Below are 25,295 nucleotides of genomic sequence, written 5' to 3' on the forward strand. Positions count from 1 at the left end.
TCTCAGTAAAGCCAATTTGCCTTAAAAAAACTGTCACAATGAAAAAAATCTTAGAAATCTCTAGGAACTGTACATTCTAACTGCTTTGTAAGTGTCTTAAATTCCTGATCCACCTCAAAGAAACTGATGCTGAACATCCTAGATGACATGCGGCTGGTTTATGTACGAAGAGATTACGCAGAACAGCCAGCAGGGCCTCCAACACAAGGTCTCGGCCCTGCATGGTGTGAGCGCCCCCGTCCCAGCCACGTACCCAATGTCCATGTCAGCAGCGAGAAAAGGGCACCTGTGGTCATACTGATGTGTAACCAGCTGTCAGAGAGACCTATTTGTGCATAAAATATCTCTAGAAGGACACTCAAGCCATTGAGAACAAAGGACAGGAGCACAGAGCTGGGCGTGAGAAGCATCGGTTCCAGGTTAAGGAGGGGACTGCACTTACTGCCTCGGAAAGACAGCAATTTTACTATGAAGTCAGGAGGTGAGCACATGTGAACATAGCGTACATTCCATATACCACTTGCCAAAAAAGTATGTTTTAACAGGTACAGAAATTATGGTTGGACAAGTGCTAAGTGCTCACCACAGGTAACTGGGGGGCGGGGCACGCTCTGTACTACGTGACGCTTCTTACTTTCTCGACAAAGATGCTTCCCGTTGGAGAGGGGAATAAGAGGTGCTACTAACCGCACGAGCTATGACAAACAAGTAAAGGCAGAGTCACAAGAACCTTCTTTCCTGTTCCATTAGACCATGTTATCAGCAAGAAGTCTAAAGTAAGCCTTTTGCTGCTGTAATTTCTTGGTGAGGGACTGCTGATCGCAGAGAGGGTAAGACTTTGGCCCATCAAACTCTGTGAACTGGAAGGCACCTCAACTGTCTCAAGCGTGTGGAGAGCAGCGCAGAAGGACCGGGGCTCTGTGCAGCTGCCAGCACACGACCAGAACAATGAGCAGAGACACCTTCCACCTGAGCACAAAGACGAAGGTCCTTGAGAGGGAGCAGTCTGGACTCGCACCCTGGGAAACTGGGCAGAGCCCTTCCTGCCCGGTGACCCGCTCCCTGCGGGGCGGCTGTCCGGGTCAGATGCCTCCTTGGGGTCTCCTTCTCTAAAAGTCTGACTGTGTCAAAGAGATAACCACTGCTTCGGGGCAGAAGGGCATCACTGAAACATCTCTGAACGCTGTGCTTCAGAGCAGCTCCTCCACACATACATTGGTCTGCACAGGCTGGACGTCCACTGGCCCTGCCTCATTGGTGACGGCGTTCCTGGGAAGAGAAGGACGAGGATGGAATGGCCACAGAGGAGGGGGCTCCAGCAGTCTCCCCATCAGTCCTACAATCACATTACAAGAAACAAAGTAATTTCAAGGTTGACCTAGGGCAACTGATACTTGAAGATACTTTTCTCCTACACAGAAAAGTTCCATGGGCTCATGTTCATACAAAAGGCACAGACACCAGAAAAATCCAGCCTCCCAGCCTCTCCTCTCCAGATTCCAGCCTCAGCAGCACTCCAGGGTGCCATCTGTTTGTCGACACGGGCAAGCCACACCTCTTCAACCGGGTTGTCTCCTCGTTTGCTAAATGAGGAGACGGGACTCCTCCGTCTCTTCTGAAACCATCTTTCTACGTCTGCCCTGGGGGTAAACCCCACTTTGGGATTTAAAGACCTCCTAGAAACCCTTAGTAATACAGCTGTCCCCTCCAGCCCCTACGAAAGAACTAATTCAACATCAAGGTGCAGTAATGCAAGTACAGTAAGTACCCAGACCAAAGCAGAGCTATCTAACCTCTGTCCTGAGTCAAACCCTGGACCCAGGGTAGGCTGCCATGCTTTAAGAGCATCTGGGGAGCAGGAACTCAGAGGTGCCATCTGTCAGGAGAAAAGGCAGGACAGGGCAAGCGTTAACCCCACCACTAGAAAACCAGTAATCACCAAAGAGGGACAGAAGACAAAGACAACTGGCTGAGGCTCCACGGGCAGCCAAGGACAGGGAGCAGGGGCAGCGGGGTCCAGACCAGCACGGCAGCCCGACCACAGGGAGCCCATGGAGGCCAGCTCCAAGAGACAAGAAGACCCACTTGCGGTGAGCTCCAGTCACTGTGTGAAGAAGCGGTTGTGGAAGGGCAAGAGCAGAGATGGTGAGACACGGACGCTAAAGAGGTCTGGAAGCAACCACAAACTCCTTAAGGAGGAGGCAGACTGGATCCTGTGTCCACGCGATGACGCGCAAGGGGCTGGATAAGATCTCCACATGCAGTTATGCGCGGTCTCTCGGGCATGCGGTCGGCGGGAAAGGCAAAGGAGGCAGCAGGTGCAGACTATGTGCCCTTACTCCCAGAAGGAGTCAGAAACACAAGTGTCTACCTGTCTGGCTGCATCTTCAAGAAACAATGGGAGAAGGAAAAAAGGGAGGAGGGACAGGGATGGAATCAAACTCATGAATATGCCATGATTCACAGCTTTGCCTTTAGAACCATGTAAATCAGAGAAGAACAAACTGAAAACAAATATGTCCTACTCCTTTATTGTGATGCGGGTTACATAGGTGGGTGCCATTAATGCTTATGGCTCAATGAATTTTCACTAAGGATTTGCATAGCTCTCTGTATGTTTATCATACTTAATAAACAATTTTACTAAAAAAATTGAAATCAACCTAACAATGTCACTTTGGTGGCATAAGCATCAGAGAAATCGTAACTTTCAAACACAACAACCTGACAGTATACTCCAGGTGGGATACACCCTACTAACTCTAGTTAACATCATTCTGAAAGGGCCTCACGGTCCAGGATAAGGGGACTAGGTAGTCAAGTCAACAGCCTTAAAACCACGATTCTCAGCACGAGTACATCTTCATCTGAATTCACGACTGCTTCCGAGGTCTGTCTGTTCTGAGGAGCAGCGCAGCGGCACAAGGCCTCCCAGCACGTGGACCGCAGCGTCCACACGGCTCCCCACTCAGAGGAGCCAGAGTTCCTTGGAAGAACAGGCGGTTCCAGGTCTAGTGCAGAAGATGGACAAGACGGGATGTTCTTGAAAGCAAGGACACAGTCAGACTAGTGGGGTCACGTCCGAGGAACACAGAAGCCAACTTGGGAAACAATACGAATACCAATGGGCTGAAACACAATTATCTACATATCCACAAGTTTATAACACTGGGGGGAAGCAACAAAAGTGCACTGTTGCTTCAGAAGTTGCCAGTCCATACGTATTCTAAATGTTAATAAAGGAAAGAAACCATTTCTCCTTTCTCTCCAGCAGGAATTGTATTTCAAAGTAACCAGAATTGATAAAGGAAAACTTCTTCATGTAAAAATGCCAACAAGTAAATATATAAACAGAATTAGGAAAACACTCATTTTGCAACTGCCAATTGTAGGCTAAATCATGGCCCCCCAAAGATATCCAGTACTTAGCCCTGGAACCTGTACATGTTACAAATGAATTAAGCTAAGAATATTTTGTTGGGAAGATTATCCTGGATTATACAGGTGGGACCTAAATGCAGTAAGTGTCCTTAAAATCATGCACTTTTAAAGACGGAGGAGGGGCCGCAGGGAATGCAGGAGCTTCAACAAGTTGAAGAAGGCAAGGAATCGACAATCCCCTAAAGCAGCCAGGAGGGGGCCCTGCTGACACGCAGACTCAGCCCAGGGAGGCAGACTTCAGCCGAGTGTGTGGTAGTTTGTGACATCAGCAACAGGAAACTGACCAATGAAACAATGGACATAAGCAAAATGGCTATTAAGCCCATTAGATAACTGGTTGATAAAAAAGGATGTGTTCCTGGCCCCCTCCCCACTCCACTTTTGAAAGAACAAAAACAAACAAACAAGACCTCTGCGGATCAGAGAAATGCATCACACACCACCACAAGCTACAACCAACCAAATCCAGAGTGTGGGAGAAGCCACAGCCCAAACGGCCTTGGTGCTTTTACAAACAAGTGGCACTTTTTTAAAAAAGAGGACAAGGAACTGTCAAAGATTTTTAATCGCCTAGATTTTAATGCAGTGTGGAGAACTTCTTCAGGTTTTGATTCAAACAAACAAAGGTAAAAGCTATTTTGTGACATTTGGAGAAAACTGACACAGAATAGATACTGAATTGTTAACTATTAACACTTTTTAGATATGATTTCTTTAAAACCCTCACCTACTAAAGACCCATGCTCTAAGTATTTACAAGGGACACAAAATGTGAAATTTGCTTTAAAACACTCAAACTCAAAATGAAAAGTATGGCGAGTAGGGGACAAGCAGGGAAAGATAAAATGAAAATGGTAAAATTCTGGCAATTGTTAAAGCTGGGTGACAGGTGTATGAAATATCAGTATTCTCTCCTATTTTGGGATACGCTTGAAAGGTTTCCTAACAAAAAGGCTAAAAAACATCAAAGAGAACTACTCACCAAGGTCTGCAGGACACTCCCAAAGCTGCACTTTGAGGATGAATCAAACTTGCGAAGTTTATTATAAAGAGGAATGAGGATAAATGAGCTAAGCATTCAAGTCAAGATGGAAAGAAAAAAAAAATCAAAGAAAATAGTGTGAATATATAAACAAAAGAAGAACTGGTGAAATAGAAAACAAAAGAAACAAAGACAGCTTAGCTTGGTCAGTCAAAGCCAGAGCTGGCTTCTCTGAAGAAGCGATTCAAAAGCAATGAACTCTCTAGTCTGGCAAAGCCACGGAAAGACCACGAAGAACACACGCTCACGCTGATACAGCACTATCCCTGCCTGGTACTGAGTAAGAACAGTGCTACAAACGGCAGTGACTATACCTCCGGTAGCTCCCAGGGAAACAAGAGCCTCTTTGCCCCATGGGGGCCCCATAAATTATTTTTGTAGCTCACTGGTATTAATTGGGTTCCAAGCCCATTAGGGGACCAATAAATACAGTCAAGGGGCCAAGGGGATGGGACATGTCTATAAGCCACAGCCAATCAGGGTCCACTCACGCAGCTGGGCCGTTTCATCCAAGACACATGGCTTGTACATGGTGGAAAGGGTGGCTCCCTAGAGGAAAATCAGGGCACGGTTTTGCCTCCTCAAAACAATGAGTGGATGCTTCAGAGAAAAGAGACTGTCAACTACAAATCAGTTTACAAACACATAACAATTATAAAAACACCAACCTAATAAATCCACTCTAAATTTAGAGAGTAATGCACTATGTTCTAGGGATGCAGCAAGGAGTCAGTATTAGGCAACGTATGCACCTCACATTTGTGTCAACAAGTAAACACAGATACATGACGGATAGACGATTATTTAAAAAATGCCCAGGGGGAGGGCACAGCTCAGCGGTAGAGCGCATGCCCAGCATGCACGAGGTCCCGGGGTCAATTCCCAGGACCTCCATTAAAAATAAATAAACTTAATTACCTCCACCTCAAAAAAAGACTGAAAAACGCCCAAGAGACTGATGAATTCAGCATCTATTTCTTACTTCCCAAGGAGTTTAACACCAGGCGTAGAAGGGAATGGCTATCTGAAGACTATTTCCCTGAAGTAAAATACATCATATTTAGTGAAAAGCTAAGATTATCTTATTAAAATAAGTAACAAATCAGCAAAGATGTCTACTGTGGTCAAACATGGTCAAACATGCAGCCTAAGGAGAAATAAGTACTCAGATACACAAACGCCACTATTTGTAGATAACCGTCTGTCTAGGAAACCCCTCTATTACAGTGAAAAGCTAGGAAAACTGAAGAAAAGTTCAATGTCAGCAAAATAAACACACAAACCAGATGCCCAAGCCATGAATACGATGCCAAGTCTCATCCTGGGGACTTGTCACAGGATGTCTGCTTTCTCCAAGTTCATCTCCACCCTCAAGGAAATGCCACGTCACATCTGTGGCGGGCTGAGTAACAGCCACCTTAAACATTCAGTCCTGACATCTGGAATGTAAATGTTAACGTATTTGGAAGAAAAGTCTTTCCAGATGCAATTAAAGATTACCCTGGATTGTGTGGGTGGGTCCTAAGTGCCTTCAAAACGGAAGGCAAAGAGATGTAACAAGGAGAAAGCTAGCGGGGAGACGGAGGCAGAGCCTGGAACACCGGACCCCAAGGTGCGCGCGGGCTGTGGGAGCAGCCCCAGAAGCTGCGGGAGGCAAGGAACAGTTCCTCCACTGGAGCCCAGAGCGGGTGTGGCCGTCTAGATTTCAGATTTCTAGCCTCCAGAGCTGTGAGAGAATAAATTTCTGTTGTTCTAAACTACTAAATCTGTGGTAATTTACCATGGCCCTAGGAAACTAACACAATGTGTCAGCAGGGGTTTTTTGTTTTTTGTTTTTTTAAAAACAGTGAAAAAGATTTCCCAATTCACCAAAAAATAAAACCGGTCTAGGTAATTTGCTGAAGAAGAAAATAAAAGAAAAAAGGGCAGGGGGCGGGATTCACCTCAAACAAGCAAAGCACACCACAAAGCAGCGTTAATTAGTACTTGGTGGCTGTGGCTCAGGAAGACGAAAAGGCTAAGTGAAGCCGACTCCTTACCCCTGGGGACAAGTCCATTTCACGTCAGCTGGAAGGACGCGCTAGCAGCAAACAGAACTGGGCCCATTCCTAATCCACTGTGAAACAAATACAAAGGTTGGTCCCTACTTTATGCCATGTACACCAAGATAAATTTCAGCTGGACTAGGGATCGGACACTAAATAACCCAGCCCTGAGGAACCGTTAAGACTGAGGAGAGAAACCTGTGCCTGGAGGGTGCAAAAGCCACCGAATATACAGGCTGCAGACGCTATCAAGGAAGATACTGATTCCTCTGAGCCCAGTGGAGCTTAAGAACTATAAATGGTGAAGGCTACCTACCTAACACAGAAGTTAGGGTGCAAACAGGGTTCTCCTGTTTGGAAAACATCTGAACAGGCCAGTATGTATCAACACAGTTCACAGAGGATTAACTAACACTGCCTCTTCATCTCACTCAGTCCTTGCTCCACACCATCAGCAAAGACGAACAACAGGGTTGCAGTTTGCGAACTGGTGAGGAAACAGGCGACTTGACCGCCGAGGGCGTGCAAAATTAGAACGCAGTTTTTCCACACAGTCCAATTCAGTGATGACACTCCACAGAAGCTACTTTTCTAGAAGTAGCCGCACAGGGGCGCAGAAGGCACAGGTGCAACGGGGGCAGGAGGGCTGCAGCAGTACCGTGACTTGCAAAGAACTGGAAAGACAGTGCACCCGTGAGAAAGTGGTGACCAGCTACACAGGGACATGACACAGTCGCCAGCACTGGAGTGATGCTCAGGCAACAGCCCGGAGAGGCAAAAAGACAGTGTGCAGAGCTTCACTTTTAAAAACTAGGACATGAGTTCCATGTAAGAGGGTGTCCCCACAGCAAGGGTATCAGAGGCTGAGTGAGGTGAAGCGGGCAGAAGGCATCTGTGAAGGAGAGGGGCAGCAACAGGAGACCGTGACTAACCACACAGGTAAACGTGCTAGGGACACTGGCAGCAGGACTGCACTGCTGGAAAAGGGAGCTACCAATGAGGAAAGGGAGAGACTGGAACGAACCCTGGTAATAGACAGAAATTGGAGGTTCTGGAATGAACTCATGTCTTTTCACAGAGATAAAAATAGACAAGAGTGTGTTGTAAATACATGGGCATTTGTATGTCTGTGTGCGTGTGCACGTATGTTCACACACACTCTGCATCTCTGACCATGAAGAAGGTCCGGGTGTAGCAACATCCCAACAATGCACCTGGTGCCAGACTCTGCTTCTCTGAGCACCAACCGTCAACAAATGGAATGGCCTCCTTGAAGAAAAGGCTGGTTTCGGGTCTGGGGCGGGAGAGAAGGAAGTACTGCGAATAGTGGGGACTCACCAGAAGGACACAGGAGCTGGCTGTGAGGGGCGCCCACTGGCCAAACAGGGGGCAAATGAGCGTCAAAACTACGATAACAAAAGACGATGACCTACTGAGTGAAATGGGAAGCCATGCTTATACAGACGAGGAAGCTGGAAGTTTCCCAGGAACAGATGTAAGTCTTACCAATTACAAAGACTTCCCCGTGGAGAGGCCTGGCAGACACCAGCCCAGTAACCAAGTGATCAGGGGACTGTCACTGGTAAGGGACACCTTGAGTTGGTGCCAGCTGACACTATGTGAGGTGGAGAACCCCGCGTCCCTTCTGTTCCTGCCAAAGATGCAAAACCTCAATATAATTGAAAGAAAACAACAGGTAGGCTCACTGTGAGGGACACTGCGAAAAGTAACTGCCTGTAATCATTAAGGCCGGGAAAGCCAAGGGGAGATGGAGTGGACGTTCCAGCTTGAAAGAGATCTGACGACGAAACGTTAACACAGGACTGTGAACTGGATCCTTCTGGTGAAATGCAAACTGATCTCAAGTTAGCAAAGCATTCACGTCAACGTCCTCACTCTGATGGCTGAATGTGGAGGAGGGAGTCTTGTTTGTGGGAAACACACCGAAACATCCAAGGGTGATGAGGTTCCCGTCCCCAAGTCACTTGCGGGGGTTCCGAAGGTGCAGTGCACAGACCTGCACCTGCTCTGTGAGCACAGCGATCACAGCAGCACATCAGAGGGGGCAGCACTACTTCGGTAATCAAAAAATAAACGTCCTAACTTGGAAACAAACACACTGACACAGGAGAGGGGTTGCAAATGACACTGACCATTCAACTCAGCCAAAACTCAATTTTAATTATATATATTTAACGTGAGTTCAACTACTCTGATCAACGCACTCTTCACCCACATTTTATGCAGCGTAACAAAGTTTCACCTCAATTTTACAATGTTTTTGTGATGCTAAAGTCCGTTACATACCATTTTTTCAAAGATCATGAAACCAGATTTTTAAACCATCACAGAGTGTCAAGGAAGCTGCTGATACCACAGCCTTGACATGCTGACACAGTCCGGGTCCCCACGGGTGGGGGAAGCAGGAGGCCTGCGGGAGCCCCCGTCCCCCACCCCCAGTGCTCCGAGAGCTCCTCAGACGCCACGTCCACAGGAAGAGCTCAGGACGCTCCATCCGAGCTGCCCCAGACTATCCTCGCGCAAGAAACAAAGTTGGAGACGCCAGCAGAGGAAGCCAGCCAGGCAGGTCAGGGGAGCGCTGCCCACGGGGAGGGAGTGGTCCTTAGACCAGCGAGGAGACTGACCAACCAGCAATGGCTTAAAAGAAAGGAGAACACTCACAGCACCCCCCCACCCCAGGACTCGGGAGAGGAGGTAAGAAGACAAGACAAGTACATTCTGGAGTTAAAATATTGCTGTAAGAAGCCTCCCGACACACACAGGTTCTAAACCAGCTAAAACGAAAACAGCCTTCAATAAAGCCATACATCCACTGATATCAAAAACCTACTCACTATACATGTCAACTGCAGTGAGACCTGCTGTCGAGGGAAGACCCACAATCACCCCGAACCTCCCCCGCCGCCTCCCGCTCCAGGGTTAGCCCGACACTCCCCATGCCAGGGGAACCACTGGACGACATTGAGCCTGGAGTTTTGCACTCTGTCCAGGTCAGCGCGTCCCTGGCAGCCAGGCACACCTAAAGCCCCATCCCACCTCGGACAGGAAGGTGAGACGCACCACATTGCTCCAGAAGCAAAGCAGCTTTCAAAGGTCAGAGGAGAGCCAGCTGGTGCTTTTAAAGATCGGCCCTTGGCACTCCCCCGCAACAGTCTTCCCCTCTGCTGCCCAGTCTTTCAGGGAACTGCACTCACCCATCTCAAGGGAACCGACAATCACCTCCCACACCTGCGGAAACTAAGGGCGGCCCCCAAGGAGCACTGAGCCTGCCGGGTCACCCTGGCTGCAGCTGGCTTTCGTCGGGACATCCCAGAGACCGCCAGGCTGAGCTCAGGAGCCAAGGACCCGGCCCTGCAGCACTGCTGAGCTCACTGCTTGGGCAACAAAGGGGACACAGAACTTTGGTCCCGGGGCGGGAGAGTCAGCTCTAGGTGTAAGCAAATACGTCAAAATAGAAGCCTTGTTTCTAAAGAAAAAAACTGTATTCTTGAAATTATCTCACACAGACTGATTTAAGCCAGTGCCTTAGGACCACTTAACTAATCTTCTGTTTATCAGAAAAAGTCAAAACGGTTAAATTCAGTAATTCCATTTGAAAGGTATCTATAAATGGGTTAAGTATTAATAAAATTAGAAAGCTTATCAGTGAAATGAAGAGTAACAGATACATTTGCTACAAAGTAAAATCGATCAGGATCCTGCAGCACGTTAGATTTTCTTCTCGCCTGCCAGCAAGAGCTGGGTGTCCACACCTGTGGTCACCTAACATCTGCGTCCAGGGGTCAGGGCACTATCTGCAACCTGAAGAGCACAAAGTGAAGGCGAAATAAATCTGAAGCTCCACTCGACGCACTCAGGGCCCTCTATCTGCAGGTTACAGGACACCATTAAGTGAACATGGTTTGCAACTGTCGGAACAGCGCATCAGAAAGGCAGAAAAGAACACGGAAGTCCTTTCCTCTTTTACTTTTTTTTTTATTTCCAAAGAAAAAGAGTTACAGTGAGGGCAAAAAGCCTTCACGTCTTTGTAACAAGGACCCAGAAATCACACACTGCACCACGAAGGGAGCCCTGAGGGGCAGAACCACTGGAACTACTTCTCAGCAAGTCACTCACCTCAACCCCAATTTCAAAACCAGCAGCGACGCCAACACACGCTCTGCTTCAAAGAGGGCCTCTTCCAGCTCTCCACCTGCACGGCCTCCTCTTCCCTCCGGCCTCGCCAGGCCCCGAGGGCCAGGCCCTCTGAGATGAGGGCGGCTCTCCAGCTCCGCCATCTCCCGCAGGGAGGGCCGTCTACCGTGGCAACCTCTTCAGAGCACAGCTCCCTCCGGGGCCCCCTAGGTAAGCCTCCCCACAGGCATAGCGGTTGCCACACAGGCAGTTGCTCCCACAGCGCCTTCCCTCCCCCAGAACCATGCACCCAGAGCTCTCGGGGCGCTGCAGCCTCGGCCTGGGGGGAGGTTCTCGGCTCCCAGTTCCCATCCACGGAAGTCCAGCCACCCAGGCCCAGCGACGCACAGGCCCGACATGCTGCACTGCCACCCGCGCACCGCAGAGCTTGCCTGGAAGGGCACGATGGTTTACGCTGCAGAGAGAATGATTCACACCGAATGCCTCTGGCTCAAGTGATGTCCTCCCTCAAGAAAGAAACCTCAAGTGGCCCTGGTCCAGCTGCACCGTGTCTACAAGCTTTAAGTGCCACATTGGCCTCATGGCTGGGAAGACAGCATCTCCTGCTCGCAGAGCGCTCTGCGGGGCGCCCCTACGCCTAGCAGAGCAAGGCCGAGCTACTGTTCCACCTCAGAAATCTGGTCCCCAGCTCAAACCACACCTCAGAATGAGATGCTAGAAGGCCAGACAAAGGAATAATGCTGACAGGGGTGACCCAGCACAGGGAGAGGCAGGAGGATACGATGTTCCGAGCATCAGCCAGCCCCTGGACACCATCTGTGAAGGCCACAAAGTCAATGGTGGCTGAAGAGCAGCAAGTCGAGCTGAGGCCACTTACTTCTTCAGCCAACAAGCCCCTCAGAGCCTCGGCAGCTCAGCACAGAGCTCACCAGAGCCAGTAAAGGACAAGTGTTCAGAATATTCCCCTTTCACAATCAGCACGGTCCTGTCTGTTCAGCCCTCCACACACACAGGGTGCTGGCCACAACCAGGACACATGCTGCACTGTGAGGGCTCCAGACAAGTACACGTCCACCAAGGGCTTATCCTGTCCTCCAGACAAAGGCTGAGGGCAGGTAAACCAAGGGGGGACTCACTCTGTGAGACCTGAGTGTTAGTAAGATTACGCCACAGAGGCAGCCAGAGGCGGGAGAGCTGGGTTGCTGCAACAGGAAAACGGAAACACTAGTCCAGCAGGAATGAACTGATCCCCTGAAGGTGGCTGCAGTGGCTTCAGGACCTGGACTTTGATTCATTCACTTCCTTACAGGAAACCTACTGACAGACATGTACTCATGTTCAATGAATCAATGAGAGAGTGTCAAAATTCTAAGAGACCCAGGACAACTTTACCGTGCTTATTTTGGGGTAGAATATCTATCTTGCTGCAAAGGTCTGGCCAGCCCCACTACTGGACTAGAAGGATTGTGTGGGTGTAATATTGCCTTCTTGACCCCAAGCTTTAGAGAAGCCCTGGAGATGCTGTAAGAGGAAACACCAGGTAAACTTGTCAAGGCCGAATGTTTAAATGTGTCAACTTCTGAAGATGAGGACCAAGAGAAGGAAGAAATAATTACAGATCCTCACTTCTCTGGGCTCTGCCTCCCGCCCCATAAAAAGGAGCTGATGTTAATGTCTACCTTTTGGTGCCACTGTGAGGATTATGTGAGCTTATGTACAGAGTATTAACCCAGGCCTGGGAGAGTAAGCTCGGGAGGATTTTCTGTTACCTCCCTCCTCAGTACCTGTGACACGAGCGCTCCAGCAGTGCAGGCAACACAGCCTTAACTCAGCCACACCTGCAAGTGGCCTCACCCGCCAGGCTCCACTCTCAACTGAGAAATGGGGCTCATGACCGCTACACCCTAGATCCTGTAAAGCAGGGCTTCTCCACCGCAGTGCTGCTGACTTTGGGGATCATGGGGTCACTGCAGGATGCTGAGAACCTCTGGCCTCTACTCACTACATGCCAGGAGCACCCCCAAGTCACGGCAACCAAAATCGTCTCTAGGCATCACCAGATGTTCTCGGGAGGCTGGATGGCCTGGCGGAACCACTGCTGGAAATAAAGGTCATGATGCCTGGCGTGTAGGAAACAACGAGAAAAAGCTTTAGTAGGCAAAGCTTTTCATATCACTCGTGCGGGCTTAAAACATGTCACATCCTTCCAAACTGGAAAACTAAGTTTCTGATAAACTGAGTTGACCAAGGGGAAAGAAAGAAAGGAAGGAAGAAGGGGAGGAGGGAGGAAGGAAAGAGAAAGAGAGAAAGAAGAAAAGAAGAAAAGAAAGCAAACCATCTCAGATTCCTTTCTTATCTTTCAAAGAAGGAGCTAAAGTCCTACAGGTCAAGAAACGCCCAAAGTCACAAGGCCGATTAAGAATGGGTCTCCTGACTCCCAGTCCACTGGAGGACTACCTTTCCCACCTGCACGAGCATCTCAACCCTTCGTCCCGTCTGCTAGAAAGGACCAGTGCCCAGCAGTCTGTATCTAAGACAAAGCACTGCTCCATGTCCAACAAGGTCCACGTCCAGGAACATTCAGAGCACCAATTCACACAAACAAAAAGCAAACCCAAGAGCACTTTCAGAAAACTCTTATTTGAAAACAACCCATCCCTGTTGCTCAGTGGCACTTGCTAAGTAACTACTGGCTTCCACATCAGCCATTGCCTGCCTCTCCCTGCTCCAGATGAGGCCTGCTGTCCCCGTCCTGGGGCCTGGGGCACTGCCAAGCCTCCTGGGGGTCCTGCACCCAAGGAAGCACCTGGATGGGACGGCGGCTGTGAGACTACGTTAATGCCGGTTTTACTAGTGGATAGTATGAATGTTAATACTAACCCAAGCTTGCTGCAGCGATGGTCTACCAAGGAATGTGATTTTTAGCATAAAAATATTGTAAAATACAACCACCACAACAACAAAAAAGTAAAAATTGGCAATCCCTCGTAATTCTTCCCCAAGAAATATCCCCAAAACTACTGCTTATCTAATTTTTTCTCTTGTATATATCAACACATGGCTTAAACAAGATAGGATCACATCACATGCACTGGTTCACACCTGTCACACTTACTTCCATTCAAAAATGCATCATGGTTGTCCTTCTGCCAAGGCACAAATTACCCCCAAAAGAGCTAAGCTATGTACACTCCCCAGCATCCGAGTATACCTGCCCCTCTCACCCTCGATAACCGGAACAGTCATGTTATTTTTCCCAATCTGCAGGGGAGACAGCTCTTTGATCATCAGTGAAACAAACACCGCCTTGCTCTCTGGCCACTTGAGTTTCTTAACTGAGGACTGGCCTGCTCACAGTCTCTGTCCACTGCTCCACCAGGGCGCTTCAGCACACATTTAAGACAAAGCAAGATCCACAGCTGGGCTACAAAAAGTGCAACAAACAGAAGGAAGTACGACTCTAAGTGAAGGTCCAATAGCTGAATTCTAGAAAGAGAAGGAAAGTGAACGGGAAGAAGTCAAGCAATAAATCAAGGAAAATGCCCAGCTTTGAACAATAGAAGCTCCTAAATCAAAGAGCCCAAAGGACAGGCAAGACATTAGATGAAACCAGACTCCAGGGGATGTCACTGTGCTGGGTATTTTGAATTTCACAGAGAAAATCCTTTAAGCGTCAAAGAAGAAACAGTCACATACAAAGGCTCAAGAACCAGAACAGCTTAATGCTTCCAGGGTAACAGCACAAGACGGAAAACAGAAGCAAAAATGGTGTCCGAACTCCCACTCAGGGCCAAAGGAAGCACTTCAGACATCCAGGTCCTCAAAATTTTACCTCCCATGAATTTTTCCCCAGGCAACTCTGCGAGGAAGTGCGCCATCAGAATGAGAGGGTAAAAAAATCAAGAAAAAGAGAAGGGTTCCAGGAAACAGAGGGCGGTGAGATTCGCAGCGAGATTCCAGCAGAACGGAGACCTGGGAGAGGTGTGGTCAAGATGAAATTAGTAAAATACTGAACTTGATCAGATCAAATAGTTTAATTTCCTGAAAGCAATTTTAGACAACTGGTGAATTAGGGGTTGAATTTAGTGACAAATACGTAGAAAACAACAGAAAAACAAAGACTCATGAGAACTTGAGGGAAAACAAACTTACCCAGGAAAGGAAAAGTAACCCCATCACACCACTCGGCCTAGTTGGGAATGGCACCACACAGTCATAAGAGACACTACATACTGAACGAGCAAATCAAACGTGCACCTGCTTTGGGCAGCCATGGATCTGTCTGCACAGAGAAGGCAGAGGGGAGAAAGAAAGCGAGAAACTTCACATCTCCACTCAGAGTCAAGAGACAATGTGTGAAACGGGAGGGAAGAGCAATAAATGAGCAAGTCAGGCTCGGACGCCAGAACTGGGAGCAAAGACCAAAGGCAACAGCCAGGAGGCAAGTGTGGGTGTTCTGCAGGAGAGGAAACGTGACTGGAGGAAGGAAACTAGTTTTTCTTCCTTACAAGCATTTCCAGATTTGTTTGACCTTTTAAAAACTATATGAAAATATAAACTTGATTTGAAGTAAAATTAATTTTTAATTTAAAAATTCACATGAATGCCAATAAAAAATATCACGGGAGAGCACAGCCAGTGCCTTGTTAACAAATTAAGAGCAGCGTCAAGATGACGAATGCAACACGATGCCCAGACAAGTCTGGCATGTCCTAGCTGTCCTCGAGGAACTTTACTACGCCTGGCCCAACAATAGCTGACTAGGGGCATCACTTCTGAAATCTGATTTTAGAAATACAAAAAGGAGAAAAAGAAAAGGAAGAAAATCTTACTCCAGCCCAAAACAGTTTGTGTAATCAATTTAAAAATACACATAAAAAAAAAGTTTAGTTCTTTTCTTTTCCGACACATTGAGGTTCTCTGGCTGTCTTTCTATACTTGGTCAAAAGTTTTACAACATTCATCTTGGACTTTTTGCCACCATAACTCAGCAACTGAATGTCCAGCTGTGTGCTATGTTTCTTCCAGGAGCTTGGCTGTTTCTTAATAGAAGAGGGAAATAACTTTCTATGACCACTAGCCTGTGAGATGGATGTATGCTGAATGGGCCACACCAAACATAAGCCCCACCCAGTACTTTAAAAGGTGTTCTCTGTTCAAACCCTCTAGGTAAACAAGTTTCAGCTGGGAAGCACTAATGGCGAACCTACCTGACCCACTTGTGACTAAAGATCTGTTATCTTGGTGGACAGTGTAATCATTTGAAACCCGGTCCAAGTCAGAGTGTCTTAGACAGGACTGATTGAGGGGATGCAGTCCTTCACAACAGGATCTTAGCCAAGCCCTCCACTGTTTGAGATGGTCAGCAGTGAACCACATTCTCCACCACTCACCCATACAGTCCACCAGCTCTAGTTGTCCTGTGTGTCCCCTGCCCCCCGTGCATAAGCTGGTCTTCCTGTCTAGAACACCCCATCCTACCTACTCCACCTGGAAAAACTCTTACTCATTTTCTAAACCCCAGTCCAAGAACCACATTCTCTGAAGACTTTCCACCAGGTAATCACTTCCCCTCTTCCTATCTTCACACCTTGTACATCTTTCCATTAGTGCACTTAGAACACTGTAATCTCTTCCTGTACAAGTGAATCTCCCACACTAGGCCATAAGCTGTTGGAGGAAAAAAAGTCTATGTTCTCTTTACCTTTGCAACCCCAGATCCCTTAACAGTGTTTGCCATATAGCAATTTCCAATAAATTTTTCAAAACAATTTTTTTTTTTTACTGTTGAAGAAGTCAAATCATGAGGCCAAAGTCAGACCACCAGAGGCCCCAAACAACAAAACCAAAGGAAAGAACACTTGATGATTCAAGTTCTCCTTCCAGGATGCTGAGAAGTCAGCTGGACCCCCTGGAGAGGGCACGGTGACAGGGTCCAGCTGGGCCTCAGGTGCCCAGGAATGCGGACCAACTGCATCTGAGGCTGCGCTCCTTACAGTCAATGCACATTTACTCAGGTAACATCAACCACATCAGAGAAGAGGACGTAGGTCCCACAGGGTGCCTGGCACGTAACAGGACTAATGGCAGGTACAAGAATGTTTTACCTCCACTGATTTCAATCGCTTTCAAATTTTGTCTCTCAAGACTTGAGGGGGCAAGAGCGGCCTTCGCCAAGCCTAAAACTCTCATGGCAGGTTGATGGTTGGTGCCTCAGATCGAGAACGGGAAGCTGAAATGATGGAAGCCATTCCGAACCAAACACCGGCTCAACTACTTCAAAACACTGCTTCCAAGCACCCTAATATTAAATGTGCTTAATGAGCTCCGCTTGGGGGTGTTTAGAGTGTTTAAAATGATCAAAATATAAACCTAAGCGCGAGGTTTCATCCGAGACTTCATTGTCCCAGGTTTGCTTCCATAAACGAACACTAAGCTTATTCTGTGGTACATCAGACGAAACCCTAATTGTGACGTCCCCTATCTGAACAGGGCCTTAAGAAAGTTACCTGCCAAGACGTGACTGCCGGCCCTGAGGCGGACACCGAGCACAAGCGAGCTCAGCGCCCGAGGGCTTAAGGCAGCTATGAAGCCGAGGATACCCAAACCCAAGACGGAAGGGTAAGCCCTCCTGCTCCTGAAGACTTCCCCTAGTCCCTCTTCCTCCCTGCAGGTCTTCGCCTGACCAGGAGCACTGCCCACACAGCACTTCGGGGTCGGGGGCACCTGGCGGCCAGGCCGGACGACTTCGCCACTTTCTACAACACCCTCGTGTCCCCTGAGCTCGGGGACAGTCTCCGGTCCCCCTTGCGCTGTCGCCCACCAGAGACCCTGGGAACGTGTCTGCTTCAATCGGGGTGACCTAGAAAGGCTTCCTGCACGAGGGCACCCGCGCCGGCCTCGCAGCGAGTACCGGGCATCCGCCGGCCTGCAGGCCGCGCCGGGCAGGAAGGACACCCCGGCCGGGCCGGGCGTGTCGCGCTCCCGCCCCGAGCCGCGCCGCCGCAGGGGCTGGGGCGCCCCAGGTCTCACCTAGCGGAAGCGAGGGGCCGCGGCGCCCGCCCTCCCCCGCGGGCGCAGGCCCCAGCCCCGGGCGCACGAAGGCCACGTCCCCGGGGACAGGCGCCCAACTCTATGGTCGCGCACTGGCCCGCCGACCACGGGACCCGCCGCAGCCAATCCAGGCGAGGCCCTGACCACCGAGACGACGGCGACCCACGGCTAGAGCGGCCCAGCCGGGCGGCTCGCCGGCCCCTCGCCGGCCCCGCTCCGGCGCTCCCGGCTCGGTGCTGCCGCCATCTTCCTGGAGGAGCGGATCAGAAGAGAAAGGTCCCCTCCCCACGGTCGCTCCGAACTCTCAGCGTCACCTGCCCTTCCCCCCCGTCCGCTTCTCTTCTCCTCACCGGTCATACAGCTCCATCTAAAGAAATGCTCTTCCCCTCATTCTAGTTACCCACAAGGCAAAGACTCATTACCTGTTCCACTCTTAACCAGCGTAAGGGAACCAAGCTCATAAGGTAGGAACTGTGGCGAAACAGGGGCGAGCCGCCATCTTGGTAAAGGAGACGAGGCTACGCTTGACCTCCCCCCACCCCCCAGCCTCTATATGGCCGACCGCCGTGGGAGGGGCATGGCGCCTGCGCAGAGGCGGAAACCGCGGACGAGCCTGCGGCTGCGCACTCGGAAGCCGGTGCATGGGGGAGGGAGGCCAGATCACGTTGGGGCAAGGAAAGCGTTGGCAAGGGGGCGGGGCGACGTGATGACGCCATCCGCCTGCGCGCGGAGCGGGGCGGGGCGCGAGTGGACGGCGGGCGCTGGGCGGGTCCGCGGCGCGGTCAGTCGGTGGGTCGGTTGGCGCTGGTTCTTCGGCTGTTCGGCGGTGAGTGTTTCGCCGTGGTCCCCGCCACCTCGGGGGCGCGAGCTGTGGGCCGACGCAGAGGGACGAGGGCCCGCTTGAGGCGGCGGTCCGCCCGCTCCGGGGGGCACGCGGGCCAGGCCGCTCGCACGGTGTGGGGGAGGGGCGGCCGGTCCGGGACCCCTGGTCCTCCCCTCCGCCGCCACCCCCTACCCCCGCCCCTCCCCCGCCCCTCCCGGAGCTCTCCCCGGCTCTCCTCCGCTCACCTCGGCCCTCCGGGCCGGGGTCCGCAGGCTTCCCCTCCGCCTCCCCTCCCCCGCCCCGCCCCCGCGAGCTCGGGCGGAGGCGGCGGGGCGTGTCCTGGGAGAGCCCGAGTGACTCCTAGCTCGCCCTGTGAGGACTGCGTGGAGCAGTGTCAGTAATGGGCCTGGGGCGCCGAACGCGGTGGTGATCGTGGTCGAGGAGGAAAGTGTAGGTCTATATAAAGCTGTATAAATGGCGCGTTTTCGGGTGCGACCATCCCTTGTCGCCCTGACGTGGGCCATTCCGCCCCGCCAGCTCCCGGCCGAGAGTTATTACCCTCGGGAAGTGCTTGCTGCTTGGTTCCTCTGCAGCCCTCCCTGACGGCAGATAAAACGGGAAAGCAGAGGAGGCCCCGGCCTGTGCAGGGCCGAATCCAGAGAACGGAGCTGGGGAGGGGCCCCACTCCCACCGCAGCCTGTGATGGGGCCGACCTGTGGCTACCGTTAGTCTCAAGTGACTCCCGGAACCCCCAAGACCTTTACTTTTCCGGCTTCAATTTTTGTCAGTACCACCCCACCCCCCCATTTGTCTGTCTTTCCTCCGCACGTGGACACATGACCCAACCACGCTGAATTTTTAGTTCAGACCGCTGTGGTCTCTCACCTTTGGCTTTGGTCCAAAGCCTGCCTTCTGTGTGGAACCCAGTTTTCTCTCCACCTTTCGCTTGCCGAGTACTGGCTGTTTTGTTCAGGACTCGGCCCAGGTTAGATTTCTTCCCCCCGAATTAGGTGTCCGCCTGATGTGAGCCTCTGTTCTATGTGGTAGTTGTTCTCTAGACCTGATTAGTCCTGGGGTGGGGCACTTGTGAATTGGCTTAATCTTATTGCCTAGCTGGCTACCAACACGTAGTAGGTGTTCAAGTATTTCTTGAAGGACGGAAATCAGTGTCATACCTCAGGGTCAATTTAATACTGCAGAGCAGCCTTGCTGCGGTAAAGAGAGATGTGTGATGGCCCAGGGGTCATGCAGGCTGCTCTTCTGGGATTTGTAGTTGATGTTCGTGGTTTTTGTTTTTGGTAGCTCCCAGCCGTGTCCTCACTCACAGTGAACCACGGCAGTGACTCCTTGGCTATAAGGTTTTCTTCCGTTTTCCATCCTGGTCTCTGACTGAGGGCTGCAGCTCAGGGTAGAGACAAGGGCTTTTCAGTCGGGTCAGATTTGTGCCCTGACTGCTCTTGAACTAGCAGGGCGGCCCAGAGAAACGGCGACGGGGTGGGTGGGAACCTCCCTCTGTCATCTTCTTAAATGTGATTCAGGTCCCTTTATATGCCCACTTCTAAAGACAAACTATGGGAAAAGGAAGAGTTCTTTTTGATTTTTCCCCAGAGAGAAGGGGTCACCAAAACTCATTAGGCAGCAGGATTGGGGTGAAGCCAATTATATATCCTTATGTATCACTCTTTGTGCTGATGGTGACATTGTCACTGCAGAAAACTCACTGTATCTCAGATGCTGCCACCAGTACCGTTGAGGGTGTCTGTGGTGTGCTGTACCTGTTCCTCACATCCAGGGACTCTGAGTGCCGGGTGCTCCAAGGGCCTTGGATAAGGGCCTCTTGCCCCTCTGGGTCCTACACTGCAGAGTTGTTTTGTGTGTGTAAATACAAGAATAACATGTAAATGAATGGGGGTTATGAGGACAATTAACATACTTACATGCCATTAGTGAAGTAAGTTTATGTTACTAAGGATCCAGTTTTATCTATCTTCATCTTTTGTTTTGGAGAAGTTGATTTCTTCTGTGTGGGTTGAGGGTAGTATTGCTCTGTGGAAGGAGGAGGCCATGAGACAAGGAGAAGACACTTTTAAACAGTTTCTAATACCTAGAATGAGGACAACCTGAAAGTGTGTATTTTTCATTTGCCCAAATTTCTGAGGTTTGGGAATCCGATCTGCATCCAAGATTTAAATTAATCACAGTGCTTGTAATGTTGTGTTGCTGGATCATGGCTTTTCTCACTGAAAACAAGGCCTTTCTGAAGTGCAACGTTCCTTTTTCAACTTTCACTCTTTAATTTGTTAATAACTTATTAATCAGTTAATAACTTAAACTGTTGGAAAACCATAGTGGATCCTAATTATATTTTGGGGGAAAAACCTAAGTATGAAAGAAATAGGATGTGGCAAGAGAAACTTGGTAAAGTTAAACCAAAGTTGAAGTGAGTGTCTTTTAAGAATTTATATCCTGTTACAATAATAGGATTCTCCATTTTCCCGTATGTGTGCATCACATTAGATCTCAAGTGGGATGAAAGTTACAGGGAGGAGTGAATGTGCCCTTCTCCCCTATGGACACCCCCAGTCCCAACTGAACAGGGTAGGGGTGCAAGGTTCAGGACTGTCAGGGTGCTCAGGTGATGTTGGATGGAGCACAGTCGGCCCAGGGCTCCGTGAGGAGTGGTCGCACCAGAGAGACCTCGGTGCTAGTCCTGTGCCCTGCTGGGTTGGTTGAAATCAGATGCGTATCTGGTAAGACAGGAGCTCCTCCTTGTTTCTGTCCTGAGACTCACTGCAATGTCAGGATCTTATTTGGAGCCTGATTTGAATGAATGAGAACAACAGAAGAGAAATATGAACACTGAATGTTTTGATATGTTAGAGGACTGTTGTCAGTTTTCCTTACTATAATGATTTATCACTTTTAGTCCTTATCTTTAGAAATGTTTTCTGGTATTCATCGTCAGGGACTGGCGGCAGTGGCTGAGGGGATTTTTGAAGCAGTGTTGGTGCTGGGTTGGTTATTGTTGAACCTGGATGATAGGTGGTGCATGGGGGTTTTGTTCTGCTTTTGTACACGTTTAGAATTTTTCATTGTCGTAATGGGCATCCCTGCCCATTTAGTGATCGTAATTCAAACAACTTAGCATTCCGTTGTTTAGAGAATAGCATTTGCCATTGGTTTTAGGAAATAGCCTGAATTATATTATAAAGCAGTTTTCTTATTTAGTGTTTTTATTTGAGTTGGTTGCTGAATTTCATCATGTACATCTTCAGCATCTATTCGTGTATAGTTTTCTCCTTTAACTTGAGTTAGCAGCTTGTATTGATAGATGCTTTGGGTACATTTCTGGTATTTAATTGCAAGCAAGTATTTCACTGAGAATTTTCGTGTTTGTAATTCACAAGTGAGGTTGACTTACAGCCAGCCAACTTGCTTGCTTCTCCATGTGGGTTTGTAGGTGAATTGTGCTGTCTTCATAAAATAAATTGGAGTGCTTTCCCTTTTTCTGTAGTAGCTTAAGTGACCTTGGTGTTACCTATTCTGGGTACCTATTTCGACTCTAATTCTGTCCCATCTTGCTCCCTTTTTCATTCGTAACTCTTTATTCAGCTGTTCCATGGTGTTTGCTGTAGGCAGGTTTTCAGTTCTGGATTTCACGGTGGTAATTTACAGTGTCCAGGAAATCATCCATTTCTCCCAGATTTTCAAGTTTGTGGCAGTCTTGATAAATGTGGTTGCCTGTGTCTGTGATTATATCTTCTTTTCTGTATTTGCTCTTTTTTCCTTAGTGGAACTTGTGAGGAATTTGTTTCAAAGATTCAGCTTTTGGATTTATGTACCCTTTATTGAGTTACTTTCTGTTTCTTTATGTTCAGTGTGCCTCAATAGTGAAAATATGTAAAAGCCACATTTTCATCTGAGTCTGTGTGGCTTGTACTGTGTCCTTTCCCAGAGCTTTCTGGGCAGCTTGTGGTTTTGCTCCTTGATCCAAGAGTTATCCTGGAATGTTGTAAATAACTTAGGTTATTTTTTATCTTTTTTCCCCTTTAGTTTTAACAGATCATGATTTGAGAACACTGGCTTAAAAGTATGTTAAAATTTGGGTAGTTTCTTTACAGCAGTTACATGATAATGAAAATTTTTAATCTTTAACTGCTTTTCTATATTCTACTGATGCAAGATTTTCCATATGTGTTAATTCAGATTCTCTGGTGGTGGCGGTGCTCAGTCCTCCTCTGGCCTCGCTGGTACTGTCCGCTGAATCTGTCCAGTTCTGAGAGAAGCTATTAAAGCCTCCCACGCAAATTGTACTTTTTTCAAGTTCACCTTGTATTTTTCCTAGTCTTTGTTCTGTGTATTTATCTGCTGTAAGTATTCATGGATGCAGGTTTATAAATGTATTATCTTTGTAATTGTTCCTTTTATCATGACCACATTTCCTTAAATCCTACCTTGGTTGGTAGTAACAATGTCTCTGATTCTCTGTTTGCGCTAGCTTGGTATCTCTTAGCCTGTCCCTTTGTTTTCAACATTTGGGGGCAACTTTGTTTTAAGCACATTTCTTCCACATAACATATAGCTGGTTTTCTGGCGCATCCCTGCTGCACCCCGCCATCTCTTCTTATGAGAGAATTTGTTTCTTTCCCATTTACACTGATAACTGGTATTCTTGAATTTTTCTCGTTTCTTTTCCATATTTTTTGCTGCTTTGATAAAGTTGCTGTTCCATATTTTTCTCCTAATTTGTAAGTAAAGTTTCTAATGGCTACATTTCCTTTTCTTTCATAGTCAGATACTTACCTCTTTATTGTTTGAAGACAAGGTGTCAGCTGCTGCTTCTGCCACAACCATCTGTATTCCAAGTGTCTGCTCCCTTCTCCCTTTTGAAAATTTTACTTCTCTGCTTTCACTCCTGCCCAGAAATCTTAGGTTTTGCTGAGGACGTTTAGTATTTTAAATTCTGGACTATAAATAATATTATCCTAGGATGTCCCTTCTCTTCACGAGACCTTAATTCACTCTTGTGAAATGCACCTTAATGCACAATCCCAGATAGACTGGTCTTTGCTCTTCTCAGGAAAGTTTTCCTCTGTTACTGCTACTCTCTTTTTTCACCATCTGTCCCTTTTACCTTCACTTTCTATTAACAAGGCAGATTTCCTCCATTGTCTCTCGAGGTCATCTTATACCCATGGTTTCCTTCCCTGTTGTTCTTGTGCACTGAGATTTCTTATTATCTGGTTTTCCAAGTCACATTTAAAGTCTCAACTGACTTTTCATTCAATTCAACTACCAAAGTCTGAGATTGAAAATCATCGTTTTTAGATCCAGAAAGTTTTCTTTGTTTTAAATAATACACTTGCATCTTCATCATGGTGATGTTACTTTCTTGGTTCAAATGATTGTCTTTCTCCTTCTGCACCTTGCCTGTTAAGCTCTTCTTGGAGGCAGGAAAATGAGGGCACACACACAAGGAACCCCGTCACCTTAGCCCTGAGGTCCTCGCCCCCGGAGCTCTGCTCCCACGGTCTTCCGAGATCCATGCTGTTCTTTTCCTACCTTTCTGGTTCTCCCAGTTCATCTTGCTTCTCTTGCCTGGCATCCCTACTTTCCTGTGAGCTTGCCTTAATTCTGCTTCCTTGTCCTAAGCGTTTTGGACTCTCGAGATGGAGCTTACCTGTCTCCTCCGTCAGCAGTAGTCCTTCCTCTGCACTTTCTGCTCGCCCTAAGTAATGAGTGTTGTAGCAAGAAGCCATTCACAGGGTCCTCTTCCTCTTCCCCTCTTCTGCCGGACAGATGAGAGTAAAGGGCCCTGGAAGGGGAGCCAGGACCATAACCCTTACCTTCTGTGCCGTGCTATCTCATCTTAACCTTGGTTGGACATTTCCATTCAAAAAGGAAACCTGGGGTGTGCAGTCTTCAGGAATGTTACAGCCTCAGGGAAATGGGGAAGCAAGAAGGTGAAAGCAGCTTTCTGAGAAATTCCTCAGCACCAGGAGGAGTCACAGAGGCACCCGCCTTGACTTTGTCCTTTCCCCCTGGACGTGGTTCACAGGGCTGGCTCTGTGTGCCCAGCATCCAAATCCAGTCCCTGGCGCTGGGGTTCTCCAGCAGGTGGCAGGCTGCCTCACAGACACCCTTCCTGAAAAGCTGAGGGTTTCCAGAGAAAAAGGAAATGAGAAATTCCGGAGGTTGTGGAAATTTATGTTGTTCTCCTATTGTGTATCTAGTGCCTGACATATAATCAGTACTAGAAAAGGTACTGCTGAGGGTATGGAATGAATGTGTGTGGGGGGGGGGCTGGTTTCAGTAGCTTAATTTTTATGTCTAATTTATCTTCATAATAAGAGGTGATCATTTCATCATTTCTGGGGCAGTATTTGATGTAATGAGAAGCTGAGTGAAACAAGCTAATGATGCCTCGCGTGCGAGTCTTTTTACTTGTTGATTCATGTGTGTACACATATCGATACATACGTGTGTTTTCTTCTAAACAGATTGACGACACTTCATTCACTAAAGATGTCGAAGGTAAGAGATCACACTTTGTCATGTGTCTGCACCATAAGGAGAAACTGCTTTGTGTTTTCAGACTGTTTATAGTCCAGAGTTATATGATTTATTATTTTTAATACAACTGATATGTTTGATTCATTAAGACAAAAGAGTTCTAATTTAATTGTCGTTCTAAAAGCTGTGAGCTTTCTTTTTTCAGATTTCTAATTTCTTGTTT

At 48.4% G+C, this 25,295-nt stretch overlaps 2 protein-coding genes across 4 annotated transcripts in view; one reads left to right on the forward strand and one right to left on the reverse strand.

The window, feature by feature from the left end:
• The window catches only part of HDLBP (high density lipoprotein binding protein), a 59,991-nt gene extending 41,690 nt beyond the window's left edge, over positions 1-18,301 (reverse strand). Inside the window, exon 1 of one of the 2 annotated variants that reach the window (XM_032480758.1) lies at positions 18,159-18,301. The gene's annotated coding sequence lies outside the window, so the exon portion shown is untranslated. Of the gene's footprint in view, positions 1-17,715; positions 17,846-18,158 lie in introns of those variants that run through there. The other variant, XM_032480759.1, reaches the window with a different exon arrangement.
• Positions 17,977-25,295, forward strand: part of SEPTIN2 (septin 2) — a 28,493-nt gene continuing 21,174 nt past the window's right edge. Inside the window, exons 1-2 of one of the 2 annotated variants that reach the window (XM_032480777.1) lie at positions 17,977-18,200; positions 25,060-25,093. In XM_032480777.1, the coding sequence (XP_032336668.1) occupies positions 25,085-25,093 (9 nt within the window). In that variant the 5' untranslated portion in view covers positions 17,977-18,200; positions 25,060-25,084. Of the gene's footprint in view, positions 18,201-18,433; positions 18,563-25,059; positions 25,094-25,295 lie in introns of those variants that run through there. The other variant, XM_032480775.1, reaches the window with a different exon arrangement.

The sequence above is a fragment of the Camelus ferus genome, chromosome 5, assembly GCF_009834535.1.
Source record: "Camelus ferus isolate YT-003-E chromosome 5, BCGSAC_Cfer_1.0, whole genome shotgun sequence".
In the NCBI taxonomy this organism is placed as follows: Eukaryota; Metazoa; Chordata; class Mammalia; order Artiodactyla; family Camelidae; genus Camelus; species Camelus ferus.